This window comes from Salmo salar, chromosome 06, assembly GCF_965601325.2.
Source record: "Salmo salar chromosome 06, fSalSal1, whole genome shotgun sequence".
Classification (NCBI taxonomy): domain Eukaryota; kingdom Metazoa; phylum Chordata; class Actinopteri; order Salmoniformes; family Salmonidae; genus Salmo; species Salmo salar.
Window position 1 is genome coordinate 50,881,785 of NC_138296.1, and position 22,923 is coordinate 50,904,707.

Sequence of the window (22,923 nt, forward strand, 5' to 3'; positions counted from 1 at the left end):
AGGAAGCACATGACATGCGTTGCAGGGTTGTTGCACATCGCCATCCGCTGTCACTGTGAGTCAGAGAGGAAGACAACACAGAGAGAGAGAGAAGCTGACTGACTTCAGAGTGCTGTCAGTCACACCAACACCCTGACTTCCATAACAACCACAACACACCTGCTCTGATGTTGCCACGTCGATTACAGCACTCTGGCACCAAGGAGTTGCCACGGTAATCTTCTCAGTCTGTCACATTTTCTCTCTCTCTCTCTGACTGAGGAGGGGAGCGGTAGAACATGTGCTAGAGGGAGGAGGGGGAGAGAAGCCAGGGAGAGGAGAGAGGTATAGCGGGGAGAGGAGATACACCTAAAAAGCCTGTTTGGGACTCTCAGGCAATCCTTTTCTCTCTCTTTTCCTTTCTTCACTTCTGTCTGCTAAAGCACTGTCTGTTCAGCTGCTTCCAGGGCTAATCTAGACTGGACAGGAGAATTTCCTTGGGACATTTAGATTTCCCACGTGATGACCTCTTGCTATGCATGCTTTGAGATGACCAGACCTCCACCGGTGTTGGTGTAGTAGTGACCACTTGTGCTGAGACAGAGACCCTGTGGACAACAGCAGCACTTGGACCTTGAGGACTCTGAGGACTAGCCCTGATGACCAGTCGTTTTCAGTCTCTCTTCTCCATAGAGTTTGTTTGGCTAAACCACAAACCTGCTGTAGAAACAGAGCTATGTTTCTGATGAACTCACATATTTGAGAAATAGGAGAGACACTTTTTTGTCTGTTCTCTTTTATTCCTTTGTGTTCGTTTCTTGGATGACAAATTATTCGGATTACACATTATTGGTAGTATGGAACACAAAGGATACCTGTGAGCCCAGCTTTTTCCTTGGGAATCAGGGGGGAGAGGGGTCTTGGATGCCCCGTGGGCGTCCAGACTGCCCAGTTGTGTGTGTTTTGGGGTTAAAAACCTCCTGACTGAGTGCTATCAGGGTGAGGTAGAGAAGATATGCAGTGATGCTGATGTACTCACTCTCAGCCCAGGAAGCAGACCTGGCCCTGTGTCGCTGTGAGGGAGGCGTGGAGCTGGCCCTGCAGTATGCCAAGATGTGGTGCCGCTACGCCAAGGACCTGCTGGCCTGGATGGAAAAGAGAATCAACCTGGGTGAGTGGAGACATGGGTGTGGGTGTTTCTGTGTCTGTCTGCTTGCTAGTCTGTCTGTCTGTCTGTTTCATTCATATTTGCAAATCTTACATTGACATAAACACATGATTTAATTAAAGTTAAGTGCACCTGTCTCAAATGAGGGCATGGCCCATAGTGTGTCACTGCAATGTGGTACAGACTCATTCAACTACACAAGTATAACATATTCACAAACACATATATTTGTAAATATGGTCTTGTATGTTAACTATGTGCTTTACATGTAAACAAATGAAATAGTTCACATACCAAATGTGAAGTGTATATACCATGTTTCTGGCATTCATAGACAGGTAGCCTTCTCAAGACATAAGATAAACAAGAATCATTTTAGGACAACACGAAAGGCTGTCTTATCCCTATGTAAAAAGTTGTTTTGCTGGTATGGAACTGCAGTAACTACAGCAACCAAAGCTCTTCTCCTAAGAAAGACTAGGAGTCAGTCACTCTATTTCTGGAAAAGACAGCCAAGTCTAAAGTAGGCCTACCCTGCCATTAGACAATGTGTGTTTATTCCTCACCTGTAATAGGATAATAGACCTTGTGGTTGAACCCTGTGTGAAAGGATGAACAGTATCCTCCACAGTACCCTCTGGTGGTAGAACTTGGGTATTACAAGAACTGTTATGCTCACATTCTGGGTGAGCAAAACTGGTTGAAAAGATATGAGAAAATAATTGTCAGTAAACCATTTCAGGAACAGTAAGATATCACGGACTGGTTCCATGAACCCTTAGGTTGAGAAACACCGTTAGGGTATTACGGAGCGGTATAACCTGCCCTGAGAAACACTGTTAGGGTATTACGGAGCGGTATAACCGACACCTGAGAAACACTGTTAGGGTATTACGGAGCGGTATAACCTACCCTGAGAAACACTGTTAGGGTATTACGGAGCGGTATAACCTACCCTGAGAAACACTGTTAGGGTATTACGGAGCGCTATAACCTAGCCTGAAAAACACTGTTAGGGTATTACGGAGCAATATAACCTACCCTGAAAAAACACTGTTAAGGTATTACGGAGCGGTAAACCTACTCTGAAAAAACACTGTTAAGGTATTACGGAGCGGTAAACCTACTCTGAGATGATAACAACAACAACAACAACAACAACAAAGTAGATCTGTAGGGTCGGTAGCCAATGAGGATAACACGGAGTGGGCCAGCCACTCCCCTCTGGGGAACCCCACAGAGACTACAGGGCAGATTAACCAGGCCACAGCAGGAGGATGGACAGCTTACTGTTCTGCTCTGTACTGTAGCCTTCTGTACTGTAATGTACTCTGCTATACCGTACTGTAAAATACAATACTGTAGTATACCGTTACTGCACTGTTCTGTGCTGTAGGCGGGCAAAGGGATCAGCTCACCAAGGTGCTGCCAAGCAGACCTGTGTTTGGATAGCTGTGTATAGGAAATGGAGAGAGGTCAGAGTGACAATGTAGGGGTAGTGGTCAACATAGAGGGAAAGGTCTGAGCCTGTGGTCAGAGCTCTGAGCCACTGTGGACACTTTAATGCAGTGGAGGCTAGTGGAAGGAGCTATAGGAGGAAGGGCTCATTGGGCTGGAATGGGATAAATGGGCAGGTATCACACGCCAAACCTATAGAAACCACATGTTTGATTCCGTTCCATTTATTCCATTCTAGCCATTACAACGAGCTAATCCTCCTAATAGCTCCTTCCACCAGCCTCCACTGGTTGAGTGGTTGCAACGCTGACACCACAGCATCAATATGGATCCGCAGATTAGCGTACTTGAAGTAGGGCCGCACTTAGGCAACCAAAGCAGAGCATTGATTTTGATATTTGGTGATGTAAGTTAACAATCTGAACTGACCTCTCCTCTCTGAGGTCTGATGGCCTGATATGGGATCTGATATGTTACATATTGGTTGTTTTATCACCATTGAAAGACTTAAATTGAACATGCAACAGCTCCAAAAGTCATACTGATATTTGGCTGGATAAAAGCTTTTGATAAGACTGCCTGACAATATTGTAATGCTAATAAATCCTTTTTACTAAAATCAATCACATAATCCATCATCATACTGACTTATTCTGGTCTGTTTACAGAGCAAGAGTTTGCCAAGAACATCATAAAGGCAGTAGAAACGGCTAAGTCCTGTGTGGCTCAGCAGGTAAGGATGCTTTTGTTGTCTCTCGTGTGTATGGGGCTGTATAGGTTGTACATGTGATGATGTGTACAATATTGCATAGAAACATATTAAATCCATATCAGATGACTCTTTAGGCTTATTATTAGCTACCTTAGTGGAATGCACTGAAGGTCGCTGTGCATAAAAGCATCTGCTAAATTACCAATATAAAATGTTTTGCAGTGCCTTGACTTTTTGCACATTTTGTTGTGTTACAGCCTGAATTTAAAACTGATTAAATGTCCCTGGCCTACACAATATCCCATAATGTCAAAGTGGAATTATGTTTATAGAAATAATTCATTTAAAATTAAAAGCTGAAATATTTTGAGTCAAGCCTGAAAAGGTTCAGGAGTAAAAATATGCTGAACAAGTCACATAATAAGTTGCATGGATTCACTCTGTGTGCAATAATAGTGTTTAACATGATTTTTGAATGACTACCTCATCTCTGTACCCCACACAATTATCTGTAAGGTCCCTCATTCGAGCAGTGAATTTCAACCAAGATTCAACCAGAAAGACCAGGGAGGTTTTCCAATGCCTCGCACAGAAAGGCACCTATTGGTAGATGGGTAAAAAAAAAAACAGACATTGAATATCCCTTTGAGCATGGTGAAGTCATTAATTACACTTTGGATGGTATACACCCAGTCACTACAAAGATAAAGTTGCCAGAGAGGAAGGAAACCACTCAGGGATTTCACCATTAAAACAGTTACAGAGTGTAATGGCTGTGATAGGACAAAACTGAGGATGGATCAACAACATTGTAGTTACTCAACAATTATAACCTAATTGACAGAGTGAAAAGAAGGAAGCTTGTACAGAATACAAATATTACAAGACATGCATCCTGTATGCAACTAGGCACTAAAGTAATACTGCAAAAAATGTGACAAAGCAATTCACTTTTTGTACTGAATACAAAGTGTTATGTTTGGGCAAATCCAGTACAACACATTACTGAGTACCACTCTCCATATTTTCGAGCAACGTGGTGGCTGCATCATGTTATGGGTACGCTTATAATCGTTAAGGACTTGGGAGTTTTTCAGGATAAATAAAGAAACTGAATGGAGTTAAGCACAGGCAAAATTCTAGAGGAAAACCTGGTTCAGTCTGCTTTCCACCAGACACTGGATGATGAATTTACCTTTCAGCAGGACAATAATCTAAAACACAAGGCCAAATCTACACTGGAGTTGCTTTCCAAGAAGACAGTAAATGTTCCTGAGTGGCCAAGTAACAGTTTTGACTTAAATCTACTTGAAAATCTATAGCAAGACCTGAAAATGGTTGTCCAGCAATGATCAACAACCAATTTGACAGAGCTTGAAGAATTTAAAAAATAATAATCCAAGTGTGGAAAGATCCCAGAAAGACTAACAGCTGTAATTGCTTCCAAAGGTGCTTCTACAAAGTATTGACTTAGGGGTGTGAATACTTATGTAAATGAGATATTTCTGTATTTCATTTTCAATAATTTTTCTAAAAAAATCTACAAACATGTTTTCAGGCAACACAACAACATTTTGAATAGGTCAAGGGGTATGAATACTTTCTGAAGGCACATGTACAGTATTGCATAGAACATATTATTTCATTAATTTCACCACTCTCTCTACATATTCTCTGAAATACTGTATATCTAATATCTCTAATATAACTGAAATATATCTATAAATAACGTATTGAAATTATATCTATGACCTGGTTCTTACTGTGCTGTTGTTACAGAACATGATGCCTCTGCAGTACATTTACACCATGGCCCTGGAGCACGATGTGAAGACCAGCCAGTCTACTAAACAGACATCAGAACTGCTGCAGCAACGCTGCTACCAGGTACGACAGACAGACAGACAGACAGACAGACAGACAGACAGACAGACAGACAGACAGACAAGACAGACAGACAGACAGACAGACAGACAGACAGACAGACAGACAGACAGACAGACAGACAGACAGACAGACAGACAGACAGACAGACAGACAGACAGACAGACAGCGACCAACCGGCAGGAGAACTGCTGCCAGGTACGCTGACAGACAGACACAATTAGCAAGCCTATTCAATGTGTCAAACATTCCTGTAAACAAGAAAATGTGGAAAAATATGTAAAGTGATTTAGTATGATGTGGTTAATCCTACGTCTTAATCCTGAAGGTCCTGGCATCCAAGAAGAATGAGATTGATAAGTGGCGCAGGGAGTTCAAGGAGCAGTGGTCCAGAGAACAGAGGAGGATGGTAAATGCTGTTTTTTTAGACGCTACTGTGTATGTGTGTGTTTTAACAGCTTCTCCCATTGATCAGAACATTGCGTTAACTAACAGCTTCTCTCATTGGTCAGAACAATGTGGTAACAGCTTCTCCCATTGGTCAGAACAATGCGGTAACCGCTTCTCTCGTTGGTCAGAACAATGTGGTAACAGCTTCTCTCATTGGTCAGAATGAGACGGTGGCGGCTCTGAAAAAGGCTCGTCAGCAGTACCTGCAGCGCAGCGAGGACCTGGAGAAGACCAGGGCTGTGACGGCCAAGGCCGGGGACGAGCTCACAGCGGGACACAAGACCCTGGACAAGAGGAGGAAGTCACGTGACGACGCACAGTCAAAGGTGTGGTACAGCGGGTCCAACTGGGGTTCACGGAAATATATCCCACTTTTTAGGTTTACATTTTTTTTAATAGGAATATTAGGATTGTTATATTTTTTGTCATCATGTGACTCACTGTGCCTATCTCTCTCTTTCTCTCTCTCCCTCTCTCATTCACCCCACCCCTACAACCAGGTGATGGAGGCAGAGATGCAGTACAGACAGTGTGTGTGTGAGGCCCAGGACCACCAGGACAAGCTGGAGAGTTTGAAGGAGAAGATCATAGTTCACACCCGCAAACTCATCTGCCAGGGGGACACTGTACTCAAGGAGGTGGGTGTCAAAGCCTATTGGCGATAGAGATATTCCCTGTGCTGGATGCAACAAGTGCAGTGCATAATAGGGATAGTGATAGCATAAGAGTGGGTATAAGAGTAAATAGACTCAAGGCAAGCAGTCAGCAGCCGTTTCAATTTGTCTTTTAAGACTGTCAATGCTTTTGATTTAAACAATCGCCCACACAACAACAAAAAACATATTAAAATATGGTCCAGGTCTCCTTTTCAAAATAATATATTAATATAATATATCCCATATAGCAGACCATTTTATCCAAAGCAACTTAGTCATGCGTGCATACATTTTACATACAGGTGGTACTGGGATTTAACCGAATATGCTGGCGTTGCCATGCTCTACCAACTGAGCTACAGAGGTATCTTGAGCTCAATGGGATGAATCATTTTCAAATAATCCCTCTTAATCATGTACCTCTACCACCCCTAGGCCACAGTGAACATGTTCTACTTCCAGCGTCAGCAGACGGAGCCGGTTCCCCTGGGATACCACAACCTGGAGTTGACCTGCAGGCCGTTTGAACCCGGGGAGCCCTACCTGCTCTACGTCTTCAGGAAGAGAAGCCAAGAACAGCCCCTACAAACCTTCACCTTCCAGGAGTTTGTCCCTCAGAACAAGAGGTACGGACGGATGGATGATTTGTCCTGTTCGAGATAGGCTACGGCTCTAATGGATGATGCTGTTTGTCCCATTAGTGCCTATTGTCTTATATTCAGAGTTGTTGTCAAGATTTTATTTGTAAATGTTAATTGTGTGTGTGTGTGTGTGTGTGTATGCTTGCCTGCGTGTGTGTATGCTTGCCTGCGTGTGTGTGTGCTTGCCTGCGTGTGTGTGTGCTTGCCTGCGTGTGTGTGCGTGCATGTGTGTGTGTCCGAATCTGTGTGTGGCACCTCCAAGTGGCCGTCGTAAGACCAGCAACCCCAGCTCTCTACAGGACTCCTTCTCCCTGCCTGAGGAAAGTCTGGTTAAACGAAAGGGTTACAGTGACAGTGAGAGCATAGGAGGCAGTCTGGAGTCTCTGACCAGCCCAGGTAAGCCTGTGTGCTTAATTTGACAGATTTTATTTAATCATGCTCAGAAGATTGACCAATCATCAAACATCGATGTCATAATTGGTAGTGAAGAGAAATAATGTGTTCGCTACGAAGCTTACGGGAAACTCACCTTGTCCTGTTTGTCTGGTCTCTCCTCCTTCTCTGTTTGTCTTACCCACATTGAACCCTGAACCCTGTAGCCCATGGGAACAGGAGGCTTCCTAAAGCCCCCTCCACAGGGACAATGTCATCAGATGACCTGGATGAGAGGGACATAGGCACCGTCCTGGAAGGAGGTGAATGTCACCGTCATCACCTAACTCTCACAACAGACGCCAACTAATGGCTCTCTATACGTAAATTCTTCTGCTGAATTCCGAATCTACCCCTAACCCAGTGTTTCCCAAACTCGGTCTTCGGGCACCCCAAGGGCTGCATATTTTGGTTTTTGCCCTAGACCTACACAGCGGATTCAGATAACCAACCGACTCATCATCAAGCTTTGATTATTTTAATCAGCTGTGTGCCCTAACCCCTACACCCTAGCCACTCCGGTAGATCTGAGAGGATTAGATAATCATTGTGGCAATTGCTTCTTGTCTACTGATTGGCTAGGTGTAAATCTTTACATATTCTTCCACTTGTCCAATCCTCTCAGGTCTACAGGAGTTGCTACGGAGTTGAGTTTGTTTGGAACTAGGGGTAAATTTGGTGGGTAGTGTTTCCCACCATGACTGATTCCTGTCCTGTGGTTCCTCGTAGATTGTGTGGACTCCACTCCAGAGGGGAACGGTACGGCGGGGAAGGTACGGACTACGTCCCGAGCCGCACTGACACACCGACTCAGGAAGATGAAGAGCAAGATGGTGAAGTGCAAACAGTGTGACAATTACATCGTGGTCAACGGCATTGAGTGTGAGGAGGTGAGAAAGAGGAGGAAGAGAAGGAGAGAGGAATGACTGACAGACATTTATGTGGCAGCCTCTTTAATGAGAAATGTATAACATTATTGCCTGATTCACAGTCACACTATAGAGCCTGACCGATGCCAAGCTGAACTGAGCTGTACTGGGCTCGTTTGGTTCGCTATCCTCCATAGTGGCGCCAGCACAGTATGGTTCAGGTTGAACCAGGTATATACAGTGGGGGGGAAAAGTATTGGATCCCCTGCTGATTTTGTTCGTTTGCCCACTTACAAAGAAATGATCAGTCTATAATTTTAATAGTAGGTTTATTTGAACAGTGAGAGACAGAATAACAACAAAAAAATCCAGAAAAACGCATGTAAAAAATGTTATAAAATGATTTGCATTTTAATGAGGGAAATAAGTATTTGACCCCTCTACAAAACTTGACTTAGTACTTGGTGGCAAAACCCTTGTTGGCAATCACAGAGGTCAGACGTTTCTTGTAGTTGGCCACCAGGTTTGCTCCCATCTCAGGAGGGATTTTGTCCCACTCCTCTTTGCAGATCTTCTCCAAGTCATTAAGGTCTCGAGGCTGACGTTTGGCAACTCGAATCTTCAGCTCCCTCCACAGATTTTCTATGGGATTAAGGTCTGGAGACTGGCTAGGCCACTCCAGGACCTTAATGTGCTCCTTCTTGAGCCACTCTTTTGTTACCTTGGCTGTGTGTTTTGGGTCATTGTCATGCTGGAATACCCATCCACGACCCATTTTCAATGCCTGGCTGAGGGAAGGAGGTTCTCACCCAAGATTTGACGGTACATGGCCCCGTCCATCGTCCCTTTGATGCGGTGAAGTTGTCCTGTCCCCTTAGCAGAAAAACACCCCCAAAGCATAATGTTTCCACCTCCATGTTTGACGGTGGGGATGGTGTTCTTGGGGTCATAGGCAGCATTCCTCCTCCTCCAAACACGGCGAGTTGAGTTGATGTCAAAGAGCTCCATTTTGGTCTCATCTGACCACAACACTTTCACCAGTTGTCCTCTGAGTCATTCAGATGTTCATTGGAAAACTTCAGATGGGCATATATATGTATTCTTCGCAGGGGGACCTTGCGGGTGCTGCAGGATTTCAGTCCTTCACGGCGTAGTGTGTTACCAATTGTTTTCTTGGTGACTATGGTCCCAGCTGCCTTGAGATCATTGACAAGATCCTCCCATGTAGTTCTGGGCTGATTCCTCACCGTTCTCATGATCATTGCAACTCCACGAGGTGAGATCTTGCATGGAGCCCCAGGCTGAGGGATATTGACAGTTCTTTTGTGTTTCTTCCATTTGCGAATAATCGCACCAAATGTTGTCACCTTCTCACCAAGCTGCTTGGCGATGGTCTTGTAGCCCATTCCAGCCTTGTGTAGGTCTACAATCCTGTCCCTGACATCCTTGGAGAGCTCTTTGGTCTTGGCCATGGTGGAGAGTTTGGAATCTGATTGATTGATTGCTTCTGTGGACAGGTGTCTTTTTTACAGGTAACATGCTGCGGTTAGGAGCACTCCCTTTAAGAGTGTGCTCCTAATCTCAGCTCGTTACCTGTATAAAAGACACCTGGGAGCCAGAAATCTTTCTGATTGAGAGGGGGTCAAATACTTATTTCCCTCATTAAAATGCAAATCAATTTATAACATTTTTGACATGCGTTTTTCTGGATTTTTGTTGTTGTTATTCTGTCTCTCACTGTTCAAATAAACCTACCATTAAAATTATAGACTGATCCTTTCTTTGTCAGTGGGCAAACGTACAAAATCAGCAGGGGATCAAATACTTTTTTCCCCCACTGTAGGGTGTGGTTTGAGCTCACTCTGTGGTTTACTAATCCATGTCCTCTGTCCCGCCTGCCTCTGTCCCGCCTGCCTCTGTCCCGCCTGCCGTCTCTGTAGTGTGGCGTGGCAGTTCATAGGAAGTGTCTGGAGGTGTTACAGCATGAGTGTGAGAACAGGAAGGGCGTTCTGTTCGGGGTGGGTTTCTCCCTGTTGCCCCGGGACCGGCCTGACGAGGTGCCCTTCGTGGTCCAGCGCTGCACGGCCGAGATAGAGAGCAGGGCCCTCACTCTACAGGTACTGTATTAACCTGGATGTAATATGGCTTAGAATAAGTACTGAAGCAAACAGTAAAACTGTTTTGCAGAAGCGACAGTACAGTGCCCTTATCTCAATCCTTCTTGTTTTCTCTCCCCCCCCCCCATCCATCACTCCCACCCAGGGGGTGTATCGTATCAGTGGGTCGAAGCCTCGTATCCAGAAGCTGTGTCAGGTCTTCGAGACCCAGAAGGACCAGGTCGACCTCTCTGACCTTTCACCTCATGACGTCACCTCAGTCCTCAAACACTTCTTTAAGGAGGTACTTCACTGTTTCCCAGACAACAAAGAACATTGATATTACAGACAATATACTGTAGAGCCAACGATACAGTTAATACAGACAATATACTGTAGAGCCAACAATATAGTTAATACAGACCGTATACTGTAGAGCCAACGATATAGTTAATACAGACAGTATACTGTAGAGCCAACAATATAGTTAATACAGACAGTATACTGTAGAGCCAACAATATAGTTAATACAGACAATATACTGTAGAGCCAACAATATAGTTAATACAGACCGTATACTGTAGAGCCAACGATATAGTTAATACAGACAGTATACTGTAGAGCCAACAATATAGTTAATACAGACAGTATACTGTAGAGCCAACAATATAGTTAATACAGACAGTATACTGTAGAGCTAATGATACAGTTAATACAGACAATATACTGTAGAGCCAACAATATAGTTAATACAGACAATATACTGTAGAGCCAACAATATAGTTAATACAGACAGTATAATGTAGAGCCAACAATATAGTTAATACAGACAGTATACTGTAGAGCCAATTATAAAGTTAATACAGACAATATAGTTAATACAAACAATATACTGTAGAGCCAACAATATAGTTAATACAGACAGTATACTGTAGAGCCAATTATAAAGTTAATACAGACAATATAGTTAATACAAACAATGTACTGTAGAGCCAACAATATAGTTAATACAGACTATATACTGTTGAGCCATCAATATAGTTAATACAGACAGTATACTGTAGAGCCAATGATACAGTTAATACAGACAATATACTGTAGAGCCAATGATAAAGTTAATACAGACAATATACTGTAGAGCTAACAACATAGTTAATACAGACAGTATACTGTAGAGCCAACAATACAGTTAATACAGACAGTATACTGTAGAGCCAACGATACAGTTAATACAGACAATATACTGTAAAGCCAACAATATAGTTAATACAGACAGTATACTGTAGAGCCAACAATATAGTTAATACAGACAGTATACTGTAGAGCCAATGATACAGTTAATATAGACAATATACTGTAGAGCCAACAATATAGTTAATACAGACAATATACTGTAGAGCCAACAATATAGTTAATACAGACAATATACTGTAGAGCCAACAATACAGTTAATACAGACAGTATACTGTAGAGCCAACAATATAGTTAATACAGACAGTATACTGTAGAGCCAACAATATAGTTAATACAGACAATATACTGTAGAGCCAACAATACAGTTAATACAGACAGTATACTGTAGAGCCAACAATAGAGTTAATACAGACAGTATACTGTAGAGCCAATGATACAGTTAATACAGACAGTATACTGTAGAGCCAATGATACAGTTAATACAGATAGTATACTGTAGAGCCAACAATATAGTTAATACAGACAGTATACTGTAGAGCCAATGATACAGTTAATACAGACAGTATACTGTAGAGCCAACAATATAGTTAATACAGACAATATACTGTAGAGCCAATGATACAGTTAATACAGACAGTATACTGTAGAGCCAAAAATATAGTTAATACAGACCGTATACTGTAGAGCCAACGACACAGTTAATAAAGACAGTATACTGTAGAGCCAACAATATAGTTAATACAGACCGTATACTGTAGAGCCAATGATACAGTTAATACAGACAATATACTGTAGAGCCAACAATATAGTTAATACAGACCGTATACTGTAGAGCCAACGATATAGTTAATACAGACAGTATACTGTAGAGCCAACAATATAGTTAATACAGACAGTATACTGTAGAGCCAACAATATAGTTAATACAGACAGTATACTGTAGAGCTAATGATACAGTTAATACAGACAATATACTGTAGAGCCAACAATATAGTTAATACAGACAATATACTGTAGAGCCAACAATATAGTTAATACAGACAGTATAATGTAGAGCCAACAATATAGTTAATACAGACAGTATACTGTAGAGCCAATTATAAAGTTAATACAGACAATATAGTTAATACAAACAATATACTGTAGAGCCAACAATATAGTTAATACAGACTATATACTGTAGAGCCAACAATATAGTTAATCCAGACATTATACTGTAGAGCCAACGACACAGTTAATAAAGACAATTAAGAGTCGAATGGACATACACTGTTATTTCAACTCTCACACAAAGCTCCCCTTCATGATTATGCCAACCTATGAGTAATATGGACATATCTTAACTCAGGATTTCCCTCTTAGTGAACATCATGTGGTACAATTGTCAGTCAATTGTACCAAATACTTATTGTACCACTAATAAGTATTTATTATTATTATTATTATATGTTAATAACAATCTATTGTTATTATTTATTAGAAATAAAACCATCTTCATCCTCAGCTTCCAGAGCCGTTGTTGACCTTTGACCTGTACAATGACTTCATCTGGGTGGGCAAGGAGATCCAACGTCTCAGTGAGAGGGAGGCAACAGCAGAGACTCCTGGGATAGTGGAGGACCTCACATATAACCTGAGAGACCTGCTGGGGAGACTGCCCCCATACCGCTACTACACAGTGCAGCATATGATGCGTCACCTCCACAGGTACTACACTACTACACAGTGCAGCATATGATGCCTCACCTCCACAGGTACTACACTACTACACAGTGCAGCATATGATGCCTCACCTCCACAGGTACTACACTACTACACAGTGCAGCACCATGCTCCCACCCATTCAGGACATCTACTCAAAATGGTGCCTGAGGAATGCCTGCAGCATCATCAAGGACCCCACACACCCCAGCCACGAGCTGTTCACTCCCTTACCAATAGGCAGACAGTATCGGAGCATGAGGTCTGATACCAACAGGCTCAGAGACAGTTTCTATCCACAAGCCATCAGACTGCTGAACACTTGAACTGGACTGACCACCTGATCTGATTATCCACACCTTAGCACACATGCACGCCCACACAGACATACACACACACACACACACACACACACACACACACACACACACACACACACACACACACACACACACACAGTACATTCATGCTACACACGCAGACTCTTATCATGATGTGTCACCTACACAGATACTACTGCACACTGCAGCACATGATGTGTCACCTACACACTGCAGCAGATGTCACCTACACAGATACTACTGCACATTGCAGCACATGATGTGTCACCTACACAGATCCTACTACACACTGCAGCACATGATGCATTACCTACACAGATACTACTACACACTGCAGCACATGATGTGTCACCTACACAGATACTACTGCACACTGCAGCACATGATGTGTCACCTACACACTGCAGCAGATGTTACCTACACAGATACTACTACACACTGCAGCACATGATGCATCACCTACACAGATACTACTACACACTGCAGCACATGATGCGTCACCTACACAGATACCACTACACACTGCAGCACATGATGCGTCACCTACACAGATACTCCTACACACTGCAGCACATGATGCATCACCTACACAGATACCACTACACACTGCAGCACATGATGCGTCACCTACACAGATACTACTACACACTGCAGCACATGATGCATCACCTACACAGATACTACTACACACTGCAGCACATGATGCGTCACCTACACAGATACTACTACACACTGCAGCACGTGATGCGTCACCTACACAGATACTACTACACACTGCAGCACATGATGTGTCACCTACACAGATACCACTACACACTGCAGCACATGATGCATCACCTACACAGATACTCCTAGACATTGCAGCACATGATGCATCACCTACACAGATACCACTACACACTGCAGCACATGATGCGTCACCTACACAGATACTACTACACACTGCAGCACATGATGCGTCACCTACACACTGCAGCAGATGTCACCTACACAGATACTACTGCACACTGCAGCACATGATGTGTCACCTACACACTGCAGCAGATGTCACCTACACAGATACTACTGCACAATGCAGCGCTTGATGCGTCACCTACACAATTAGCAAACCTGGTTGTTGTGGAGATGGCTCAGTGAACCATGCTCATAGACTTGTGTTAGCTCCCAAAAGTTATTCCTCGGCTTCAGCTCACTGGGAAAACAGATTATTGTGGCGTGCAGCAGAACGGTCGGTCACATGGGTCATAAGAGAGGTGCTGGGCCCTCCTCCAGATGGTATTTTTTTGACCATACTCTATCCTCTCTTTTCTTCACTCATTTCACATTCTCTCTCTCCACAGAGTATCAGAGAACTACGAGGAGAACAAGATGTCTCCCAGTAACCTGGGCATCGTGTTTGGTCCAACCTTGCTGCGCCCGCTGGTGTCTGTAGACGTGTCCATGGTGGCCCTACTGGAGACCACCTACCAAGCCCTACTAGTGGAGTTCCTCATCACCCACCACCAACACATCTTCGACGCTCCACCTCCCGCCACCCCCCTCCCTGACACCCCTCCCCGGGCGACGTGTTCAGGAGGGGCCCAGAAGACTGTTGCTGGGGCTGACCCTGGCTCTCAGGACACCCCCGCTGGAGGAGCCTCGTCCAGAGAACGCCCCCGCTCTCTAGAGGTAAGGGACACACTGAGGGTGGATTCCATTGTGTCAGGCAAGCTCAATCAAGTGCAGCTTAAGTATTTGAATTCAAACATAACATTTGAACCCAGGTCTGGTTAACAGATGGGTTAACCCTGGGCTGATAGACAAATATATACTTTTCAAATACTTTTCATAAACCCCCTATACTGAAGTTCATTTAAATACAGATTTTCTACAATGTTTTTCAAGGGTTTGAATAGGAGGGCAATGTTAACCTCAATCAAACACATATTTTGAATCTGAGGCCTCTTGATCACACATCTGGCAGCTGTAGGTTTGTCAGCCAGTGATTGGTCCTCTAAGTCTAAGTAACATTAGGACGGCTCATGATGCCCTACAGTCAGACCTGGGTTCAGATACTATTAGAAATGATTTAAAATACTTTCGCCAGGCTTCATTGAGCTTGCCTGACCCAATAGTACCAATATAATAGTCACAGCCCATCTGCCCACCCAGCCCATCTGGCACTCCAGGAAGGCTAGAGCAACTACTCAAAGTATTTGACAGATTTCAAATATTTTTTGAACCCAAGTCTGCCTCACAGCCAGGGTTCATGGAGTTCAGCCTCAGCCTGCTGCCTTGAGCTGCTTTCCTTCCTTTTGCTTCTGTTACCTGTTGTTGTCTCAAAGAGGTAATCTGGGATTCAAACAACAAGAAAGAGGTCACTCCAGTCACTTTTTTTGGTAAACAGCTGAGAGATGGGGCTGAAGAAATGTAACTAATAAGGCATTTATTACTAATATTCTTCAAGAGTCAATGGCTATATCATTTATTCTAATTAAAAGTCCCAAAACAGATGTACCAATCCCAGATTGCCCCTTTAATGCTCCTGGCTCTCCATGCTGTGACTCTGCTGTTGCCAACCCGGAAGGGATTACATGCTTTTTTTGTGAAGCTTAACACAGTGCAACATTGGGGTGTGTGTGTATGTATGCTACCTCTGACTGGACTCTGATCTGACCCTTCCTTTGCTGACCAGATCTACCCTGGCTGGGTTTCAAAACTGGTCAATGGCTTCCTCTGTGAAATATAGCCAAATGATTGTCAAATTCTTCCTGTTCTTCCTCCTCTATTGTACAATTACTTTGTTTCCTTTCTCCTCTCCTTCATTACCACTGATAGGCCAAAGGACTGGATACTGTGGAAACTGTAGGTTTCATGGGTAGGAAAGGACATGAGGAGAGGAAGCAAGTTAAAGCTATTGAGACACAGCCCTAGCATTGGTGTTCTTGGCCACTAAATACACAACACTGACCACTGGTAAATACTGGGAGGTGTGGGGGTGGAAGAGAAGGTTAGTGCCCTACCCTCTACATGTGAATTTGAAGTTGTTAAGGGACACAAGGAATTTATCTTTTTTTTGCCTGAAAAATAGAACTAGGAGAACAAGTGACCAGGCAACTTGATTTTATCCAATAAGAATAAAAATCCCTGTTTAATGTATAGGCTACTCAACATCCACAATTTACCTGCCAATATCGCTTTAATCCACTGGGGTTCACTTTCTAGACCTAGAGCTATAGTATGTATCTCGCTACAGCATTCCATTCCCAACACTTCCTACCCCAAATATCTGGTGTCTATTCCCCAAAACTTAGAGTTTGTGTCATTTCAACAGACTCGCACAATCAAGAGAGACTTGAGTGAGGGTTATATATCTGACAAGTCATCGTCCAATGAGGCAGTGGACCAGCTCAGCCCTGAAGCCAATGAGAGAGCAGGTAGGCGGGATGTACTTTAGTATCAGAGGAATGATTGGATTAATGGGTATTGTTGGTAAACAAGTGGGCTAGAGGACTTTGCTTTTCTTATCTGATCTGTCAATTCTTTACAAACCTTTCTCTGCTACCATCAGATATTTTGTCTGCTCGCTGCTCACTGTTTTTGTCATGTTATAGCGCCCTCTGCTGACTTGACTGTAGGCATTTTCTGCTTTCTTTTGACAAAATTCAACAGCCTCTCAAAAGCAAGGCTAAACTAACACGTTATGATAGAAAGAGACAGAGTATTTACTTTGCCAAGCTAAAAGGGAAATACAGTGGTTAATCTGTGTTTCTCTGGTTTGTCTTATTGTCGCCTCTCCTCCCCTCTCTCCTCCCCTTTGCTTCCCCAGTCGTGGCTGTGAGGGGGGCATCAGCAGAGGCTGCTGCTCTGGGTGATCTGGTGGGGGGTCCAGAGCCAGGGGACTCTCCCTCTGTGGGGACCCAGCCACAGAGCCACTTCAGTAGGCAGCCTGTCAAATACCAGCGCCAGCCCACCCCGGGTCTCCGCCGCTCCGCGGGCACTACCAGGGCCGGGCAGCTCGGGGAAGAGGAGGATGAAGAGGAGGAGGAGAGGAGGAGAAACCAGTCGAGGAGCGAAGACAGCAGTCGTAGCCCCTCTCCTGACCCTGGTAGCCAGAGAAGGAGAAGCCTTCGATTGGAGCTCCCCCCCGAGACCACCGCCTACCACCTGCTCAGCCAGGCTGGAGGCCGCTCACCAGAGAACCAGACAGAAAGAGAGAAGACACGTCCGTATGAGGTTCCACAGGGCAGGCTGCGGGCGGGGACAGTGGTAGTAGAACCCTCAATAGCTGCAACAGCAGTAGCGGCAGGAGCCAATCCGACACCGAGCACCGGTGCTCAGGAGGCGTGGCTTAGAAGTCGGTTAGCCACATTGTCCCAGTTGAACATGAACCAGTCCAATAACAGTCAGGGTTGGGTGGGTGAGCGTCGGAGACAGGGCGGAGAGGAGGGTCTGAGTGGCCCGGCCCAGAGGATCCTGTCAGGACTGAAGCTCAGACGCAGCCACTCAGGACTGCAGCAACACTTTGTCTGAGGAAGGATGAAACTTTAAACCATAGAATTGGAATCACATTCGAGAATGGACATTCCTCATTCAAATCAACATTTTGTGACTGGCAGGATTCTATTTCTATGGTTAAACCCATAGAAGGGATGAATTGTACTATGTAACTTCAAATGTTTTTGGAACCATGTAGTAACCAAAAAAGTGTTGAACAAAATATATTTGATATTTTTCAAAGTAGCCACCCTTTGCCTTGATGACAGCTTTGCACACGCTTGGCATTCTCTCAACCAGCTTCATGAGGTAGTGACCTGGAATGCATTTCAATTAACAGGTGTGCCTTGTTAAAAGTGAATTTGTGGAATTTATTTCTTTCTTAATTTGTTTGAGCCAATCGTGTTGTGACAAGGAAGTGGTGGTATACAGAAGATAGCCCTATTTGGTAAAAGACAAAGTCTCTATATTATGGCAAAAACAGCTCAAATAAGCAAAAAGAAACAACAGTCCATCATTACTTTAAGACATGAAGGTCAGTCAACCTGGAAAATTTCAAGAATTTTAAACGTTTCTTCAAGTGCAGTCACATAAACCATGTGGACCGACACATGTTTCCGACCCAGAGTTTCCTCTGCTGCAGAGGATAAATTCATTAGAGTTAACTGCACCTCCGTTTGCAGCCCAAATAAATGCTTCACAGAGTTCAAAGTAACAGACACATCTCAACATCAACTGTTCAGAGGAGACTGCGTGAATCATGGTCGAATTGCTGCAAAGAAACCACTAAAGGACACCAATAATAAGAAGAGACTTGCTTGGGCCAAGAAACACGAGAAATGGACATTAGACCAGTGGAAACCTGTCCTTTGGTCTGATGAGTCCAAATTTGAGATATTTTTGTTCCAACCGCCGTGTCTTTGTAAGAAGCAGAGTAGGTGATCGGAGGATCTCTGCATGTGTGGTTCCCACCATGAAGCATGGAGGAGGAGGTGTGATGGTGCTTTGCTGGTGACACTGTCAGTGAATTCTTTAAAAATCAAGGCACACTTTTTTTTACCCCGTTTTCTCCCTAATTTTGTGGAATCCAATTGGTAGTTACAGTCTTGTCTCATCGCTGCAACTCCCGTACGGACTCGGCAGAGGTGACGGTCGAGAGCCATGCGTCCTCCGAAACACAACTCAACTAAGCCGCACTGCTTCTTGACACAATGCCCACTTAACCCGGAAGCTAGCCGCACCAATGTGTCGGAGGAAACACTGTGCACCTGGCGACCGTGTCAGCGTGCCCGCCACAGGAGTCCCATCGTGCAGTAGCGACAAGGACATCCCTGCTGGCCAAACCCTCCCCTAAGCCGGACGACGCTGGGCCAATTGTGCGCCGTCCCATGGGTCTCCCGGTCGCGGAATTCAAGACACACTTAAAAAAAATAAAAAACTTAAGCAGCATGGCTACCACAGCATTCTGCAGTGGGCGGGGGGGGGGGGGGGGGGGGGGGGGGGTTGGGTTGAGTTGGACCATAGAGTGAAGGAAAAGCAGACAACAAGTGCTCAGCATATGTGGGAACTCCTTCGACTGTTGGAAAAGCATTCCTCATGAAGCTGGTTGAGAGAATACCAAGAGTGTGCAAAGCTGTCATCAAGGCAAAGGGTGGCTACTTTGAAAATTCTCAGATATAAAATATATTTAGATTTGTTTAACACTTTTTTGGTTACTACATGATTCCATATATCTCATTTCATAGCTTTGATGACTTCACTATTATTCTACAATGTAGAAAATAGTAAAAAATGAAGAAAAACCCTTAAATGAGTAGGTGTGTCCAAACTTTTGACTGGTACTGTGACTCATCACAGTGATGCACATACACATAAATGAAACGCTCATCAAAGGGCCTACTCGCACACTGTCCATACGCACTGTCTATATACAGGGCCAAATCTTGACTTTACATAATTAAGGCCTATACTGTATGTATAATTTGCAGCAACATGTACTGTAATGATAATCAACAGAAGGACTTCCGTGAAAATTCTAGTCATGCACACTGTCTTCAACAGAAACCAAACTGAACCAAGCGGGGAGGGACCTACCTGAATATGTCCAATAGAAACTCTGGTAGCACTTTATAATAACTCCACGTAATAAAGAATTTGTAATGGATTAGTAAATAGTTTATTCATCATTTATTAATCATTAGTCCATTCATAAGATGTTTAATATAGGTAATTTAAAACATTTAATAATCATTTTGCGTGGCCTCATCTAAAGTGTGTGCTATTTACACTTTATAGGTACTTTATAAATGTTCTGAGTGACCAGTGTAATTTTTCACAAAAAGATGGACAGTCCAGCTGTACCTGATGCTCCTTAAGGTCTGAAAATAGCCCAGAATATACAGTATCAATGGTAAAAGAACAAGCACACAACACAGGATGTTTAAAGGTCCAATGCAGACGTTTTTATCTCAATATCAAATCATTTCTGGGTAAACTTAAATGGTCAAAAAGAAATAAAAAATAGCTTCTTAGCAATGAGAAATTTCTCAATAAAGAATTTTGCTAGGACTGTCTGGGAGTGGTCTGGGTGGGAGGGGAAAACAAAAAAACTACAGTAGCTGTTATTGACAGAGAGGTTTGGAACTCTTTCTTAATGGTCTATTAGCTAATTGTCACGGCTGTCGAAAGGATCGGACCAAAGTGCAGCGTGGTTGTAGGTCCACATTTTATTAAATACGTGAAACTTTGCAATACATAAATAACTAAATTGACAAAACAACAAACCGTGACACAGAGAGAACAAACACTACTCAAAATATAATCACCCACAAAACCCAGGAAGAAAAACCCTTTACTTAAATATGATCTCCAATTAGAGTCAACGAGGACCAGCTGCCTCCAATTGGAGATCAACCCAAAAAACAACAACATAGAAATAGAATAACTAGAACTTAAACATAGAAATAGAAAACATAGAAAAACACAAAACACCCCCTGTCACGCCCTGACCTACTCTACCATAGAAAATCACATCTTACTATGGTCAGGACGTGACACTAATTTACCGCCAGGCAGGCCAAAACTTCATCCCACCAAAACAGGCAAAAGAAATTTAAGTAGAAGGTCTTACACTAAAAGGGCATAATTTCCACAATTTCACTGTATTATTCCAACATGTTGTGGAAATATGTATAAAACACAGGAAAATCTAGTGTTTGACTGCGCTGGGCCTTTAAGGAAATATATCAAACATTTTATTCACGAAAACTAATGTAAAACAACTGTTGCAAGGACACGAGGAAGAGTTGTAATGTAGAGGTCTGCACCAGACTGATTTATTCATCCCGCTCCTGCCTGCACCCGCTCCCGCCCTCACCCGCAGTTTTTCGCTGCTGGCTTTCTCTCCGACTCCCACCCGCTACTGCAAGAACTGGTCCCGAACCCAACTGCAGTCCCGCAATGTTCTTTTAGGCTTATGTGAAGCAGCTCACTCCACCCTGTCTCCCACGGGAATGCAGCCCTCTATTGTAATGTGAATGTTTTGCTAATGTTGTCAACCTCGGTTGTTCTCTCTATTCCTCCATTACTACCGATAGGCCTATGTGATTGAGGTAGACATGTTCCATGTATGATGTGCAGATATAAATGTTACATGTATAACTTTAAAATGCTTCCAGTGCTTCAGTCTTTTAACCACAGACTATTTTCACACGGCTTTGTTTGGCGGCACTTTTACTGGGCCTTTAAAGGTAGTAACTCTTTAAACATAATGGGATAATTCAGAGAAGTTATGAATTCAGATATTTGTTTCCCTACCTCGCATGCAGTCTATAGACTGCTCTAAGGAGTGACTGCAATCCACACTTTGGTTTTGGTAGAAATGTCACTGCCAAGAAACGCTAATGTTAGCATTTTCAGACATTTTTATTTTATTTTACTCAGCATAGAGTGAGTCTGAAGTTACACATCACACTATTACAACAGTGTGACTGTTTTGGAATAAAATGTTCAATATATTTAAACATCGTCTGTATTGTGTGCTTATTGTTTAACCATTGGTATGTTCTAGGGGGTATTTTGAAACCTTCAGGCGTAGGAGGTACTTCTAGAATGTCTACCAATGAATGACATGTCCATCTTTTTATGAGAAACACTGGTCACTCAAAGCATTTATAAAGTATAAATAGCCCACACTTTAGATCTTGCAAAAATACTTAACAAATTATTAGAAAATAGTTTATACAGACCTAAACTCAGCAAAAAAAGAAACGTCCTCTCACTGTCAACTGCGTTTATTTTCAGCAAACTTAACATGTGTAAATATTTGTATGAACGTAACAAGATTCAACAACTGAGACATAAACTGAACAAGTTCCACAGACATGTGACTAACAGAAATTGAATAATGTGTCCCTGAACAAAGGGGGGGGGGGGGGGGGGGGTCAAAATCAAAAGCAACAGTCAGTAGCTGGTGTGGCCACCAGCTGCATTAAATACTGCAGTGAATCTCCTAATGGACTGCACCAGATTTGCCAGTTCTTGTTGTGAGATGTTACCCCACTCTTCCACCGATTCACCTGCAAGTTCCCGGATATTTCTGGGGGGAATGGCCCTAGCCCTCTCCCTCGATCCAACAGGTCCCAGACGTGCTCAATGGGATTGAGATCCGGGCTCTTTGCTGGCCATGGCAGAACACTGACATTCCTGTCTTGCAGGAAATCACGCACAGAAGGAGCAGTATGGCTGGTGGCATTGTCATGCTGGAGGGTCATGTCAGGATGAGCCTGCAGGAAGGGTACCACATGAGGGAGGAGGATGTCTTCCCTGTAACGCACAGCATTGAGATTGCCTGCAATGACAACAAGC

At 43.5% G+C, this 22,923-nt stretch overlaps 1 protein-coding gene across 4 annotated transcripts in view; it reads left to right on the forward strand.

Moving 5' to 3' along the window:
• Positions 1–19,536, forward strand: part of LOC106607426 (GEM-interacting protein) — a 43,370-nt gene extending 23,834 nt beyond the window's left edge. For 3 of the 4 annotated variants that reach the window (XM_082976714.1, XM_082976716.1, XM_082976717.1), the window contains 16 exons: positions 1,025–1,150; positions 3,274–3,338; positions 5,097–5,204; positions 5,530–5,610; positions 5,813–5,977; positions 6,152–6,289; positions 6,743–6,933; positions 7,211–7,344; positions 7,548–7,643; positions 8,110–8,270; positions 10,190–10,366; positions 10,512–10,649; positions 13,044–13,246; positions 14,922–15,249; positions 16,895–16,997; positions 17,390–19,536. In XM_082976714.1, coding sequence (XP_082832840.1) covers positions 1,025–1,150; positions 3,274–3,338; positions 5,097–5,204; positions 5,530–5,610; positions 5,813–5,977; positions 6,152–6,289; positions 6,743–6,933; positions 7,211–7,344; positions 7,548–7,643; positions 8,110–8,270; positions 10,190–10,366; positions 10,512–10,649; positions 13,044–13,246; positions 14,922–15,249; positions 16,895–16,997; positions 17,390–18,093 — 2,918 coding nt within the window. In that variant the 3' untranslated portion in view covers positions 18,094–19,536. The remainder of the gene's footprint in view (positions 1–1,024; positions 1,151–3,273; positions 3,339–5,096; positions 5,205–5,529; positions 5,611–5,812; positions 5,978–6,151; positions 6,290–6,742; positions 6,934–7,210; positions 7,345–7,547; positions 7,644–8,109; positions 8,271–10,189; positions 10,367–10,511; positions 10,650–13,043; positions 13,247–14,921; positions 15,250–16,894; positions 16,998–17,389) is intronic. The other variant, XM_082976718.1, reaches the window with a different exon arrangement.
• The last annotated feature ends 3,387 nt before the right edge of the window (positions 19,537–22,923 follow it).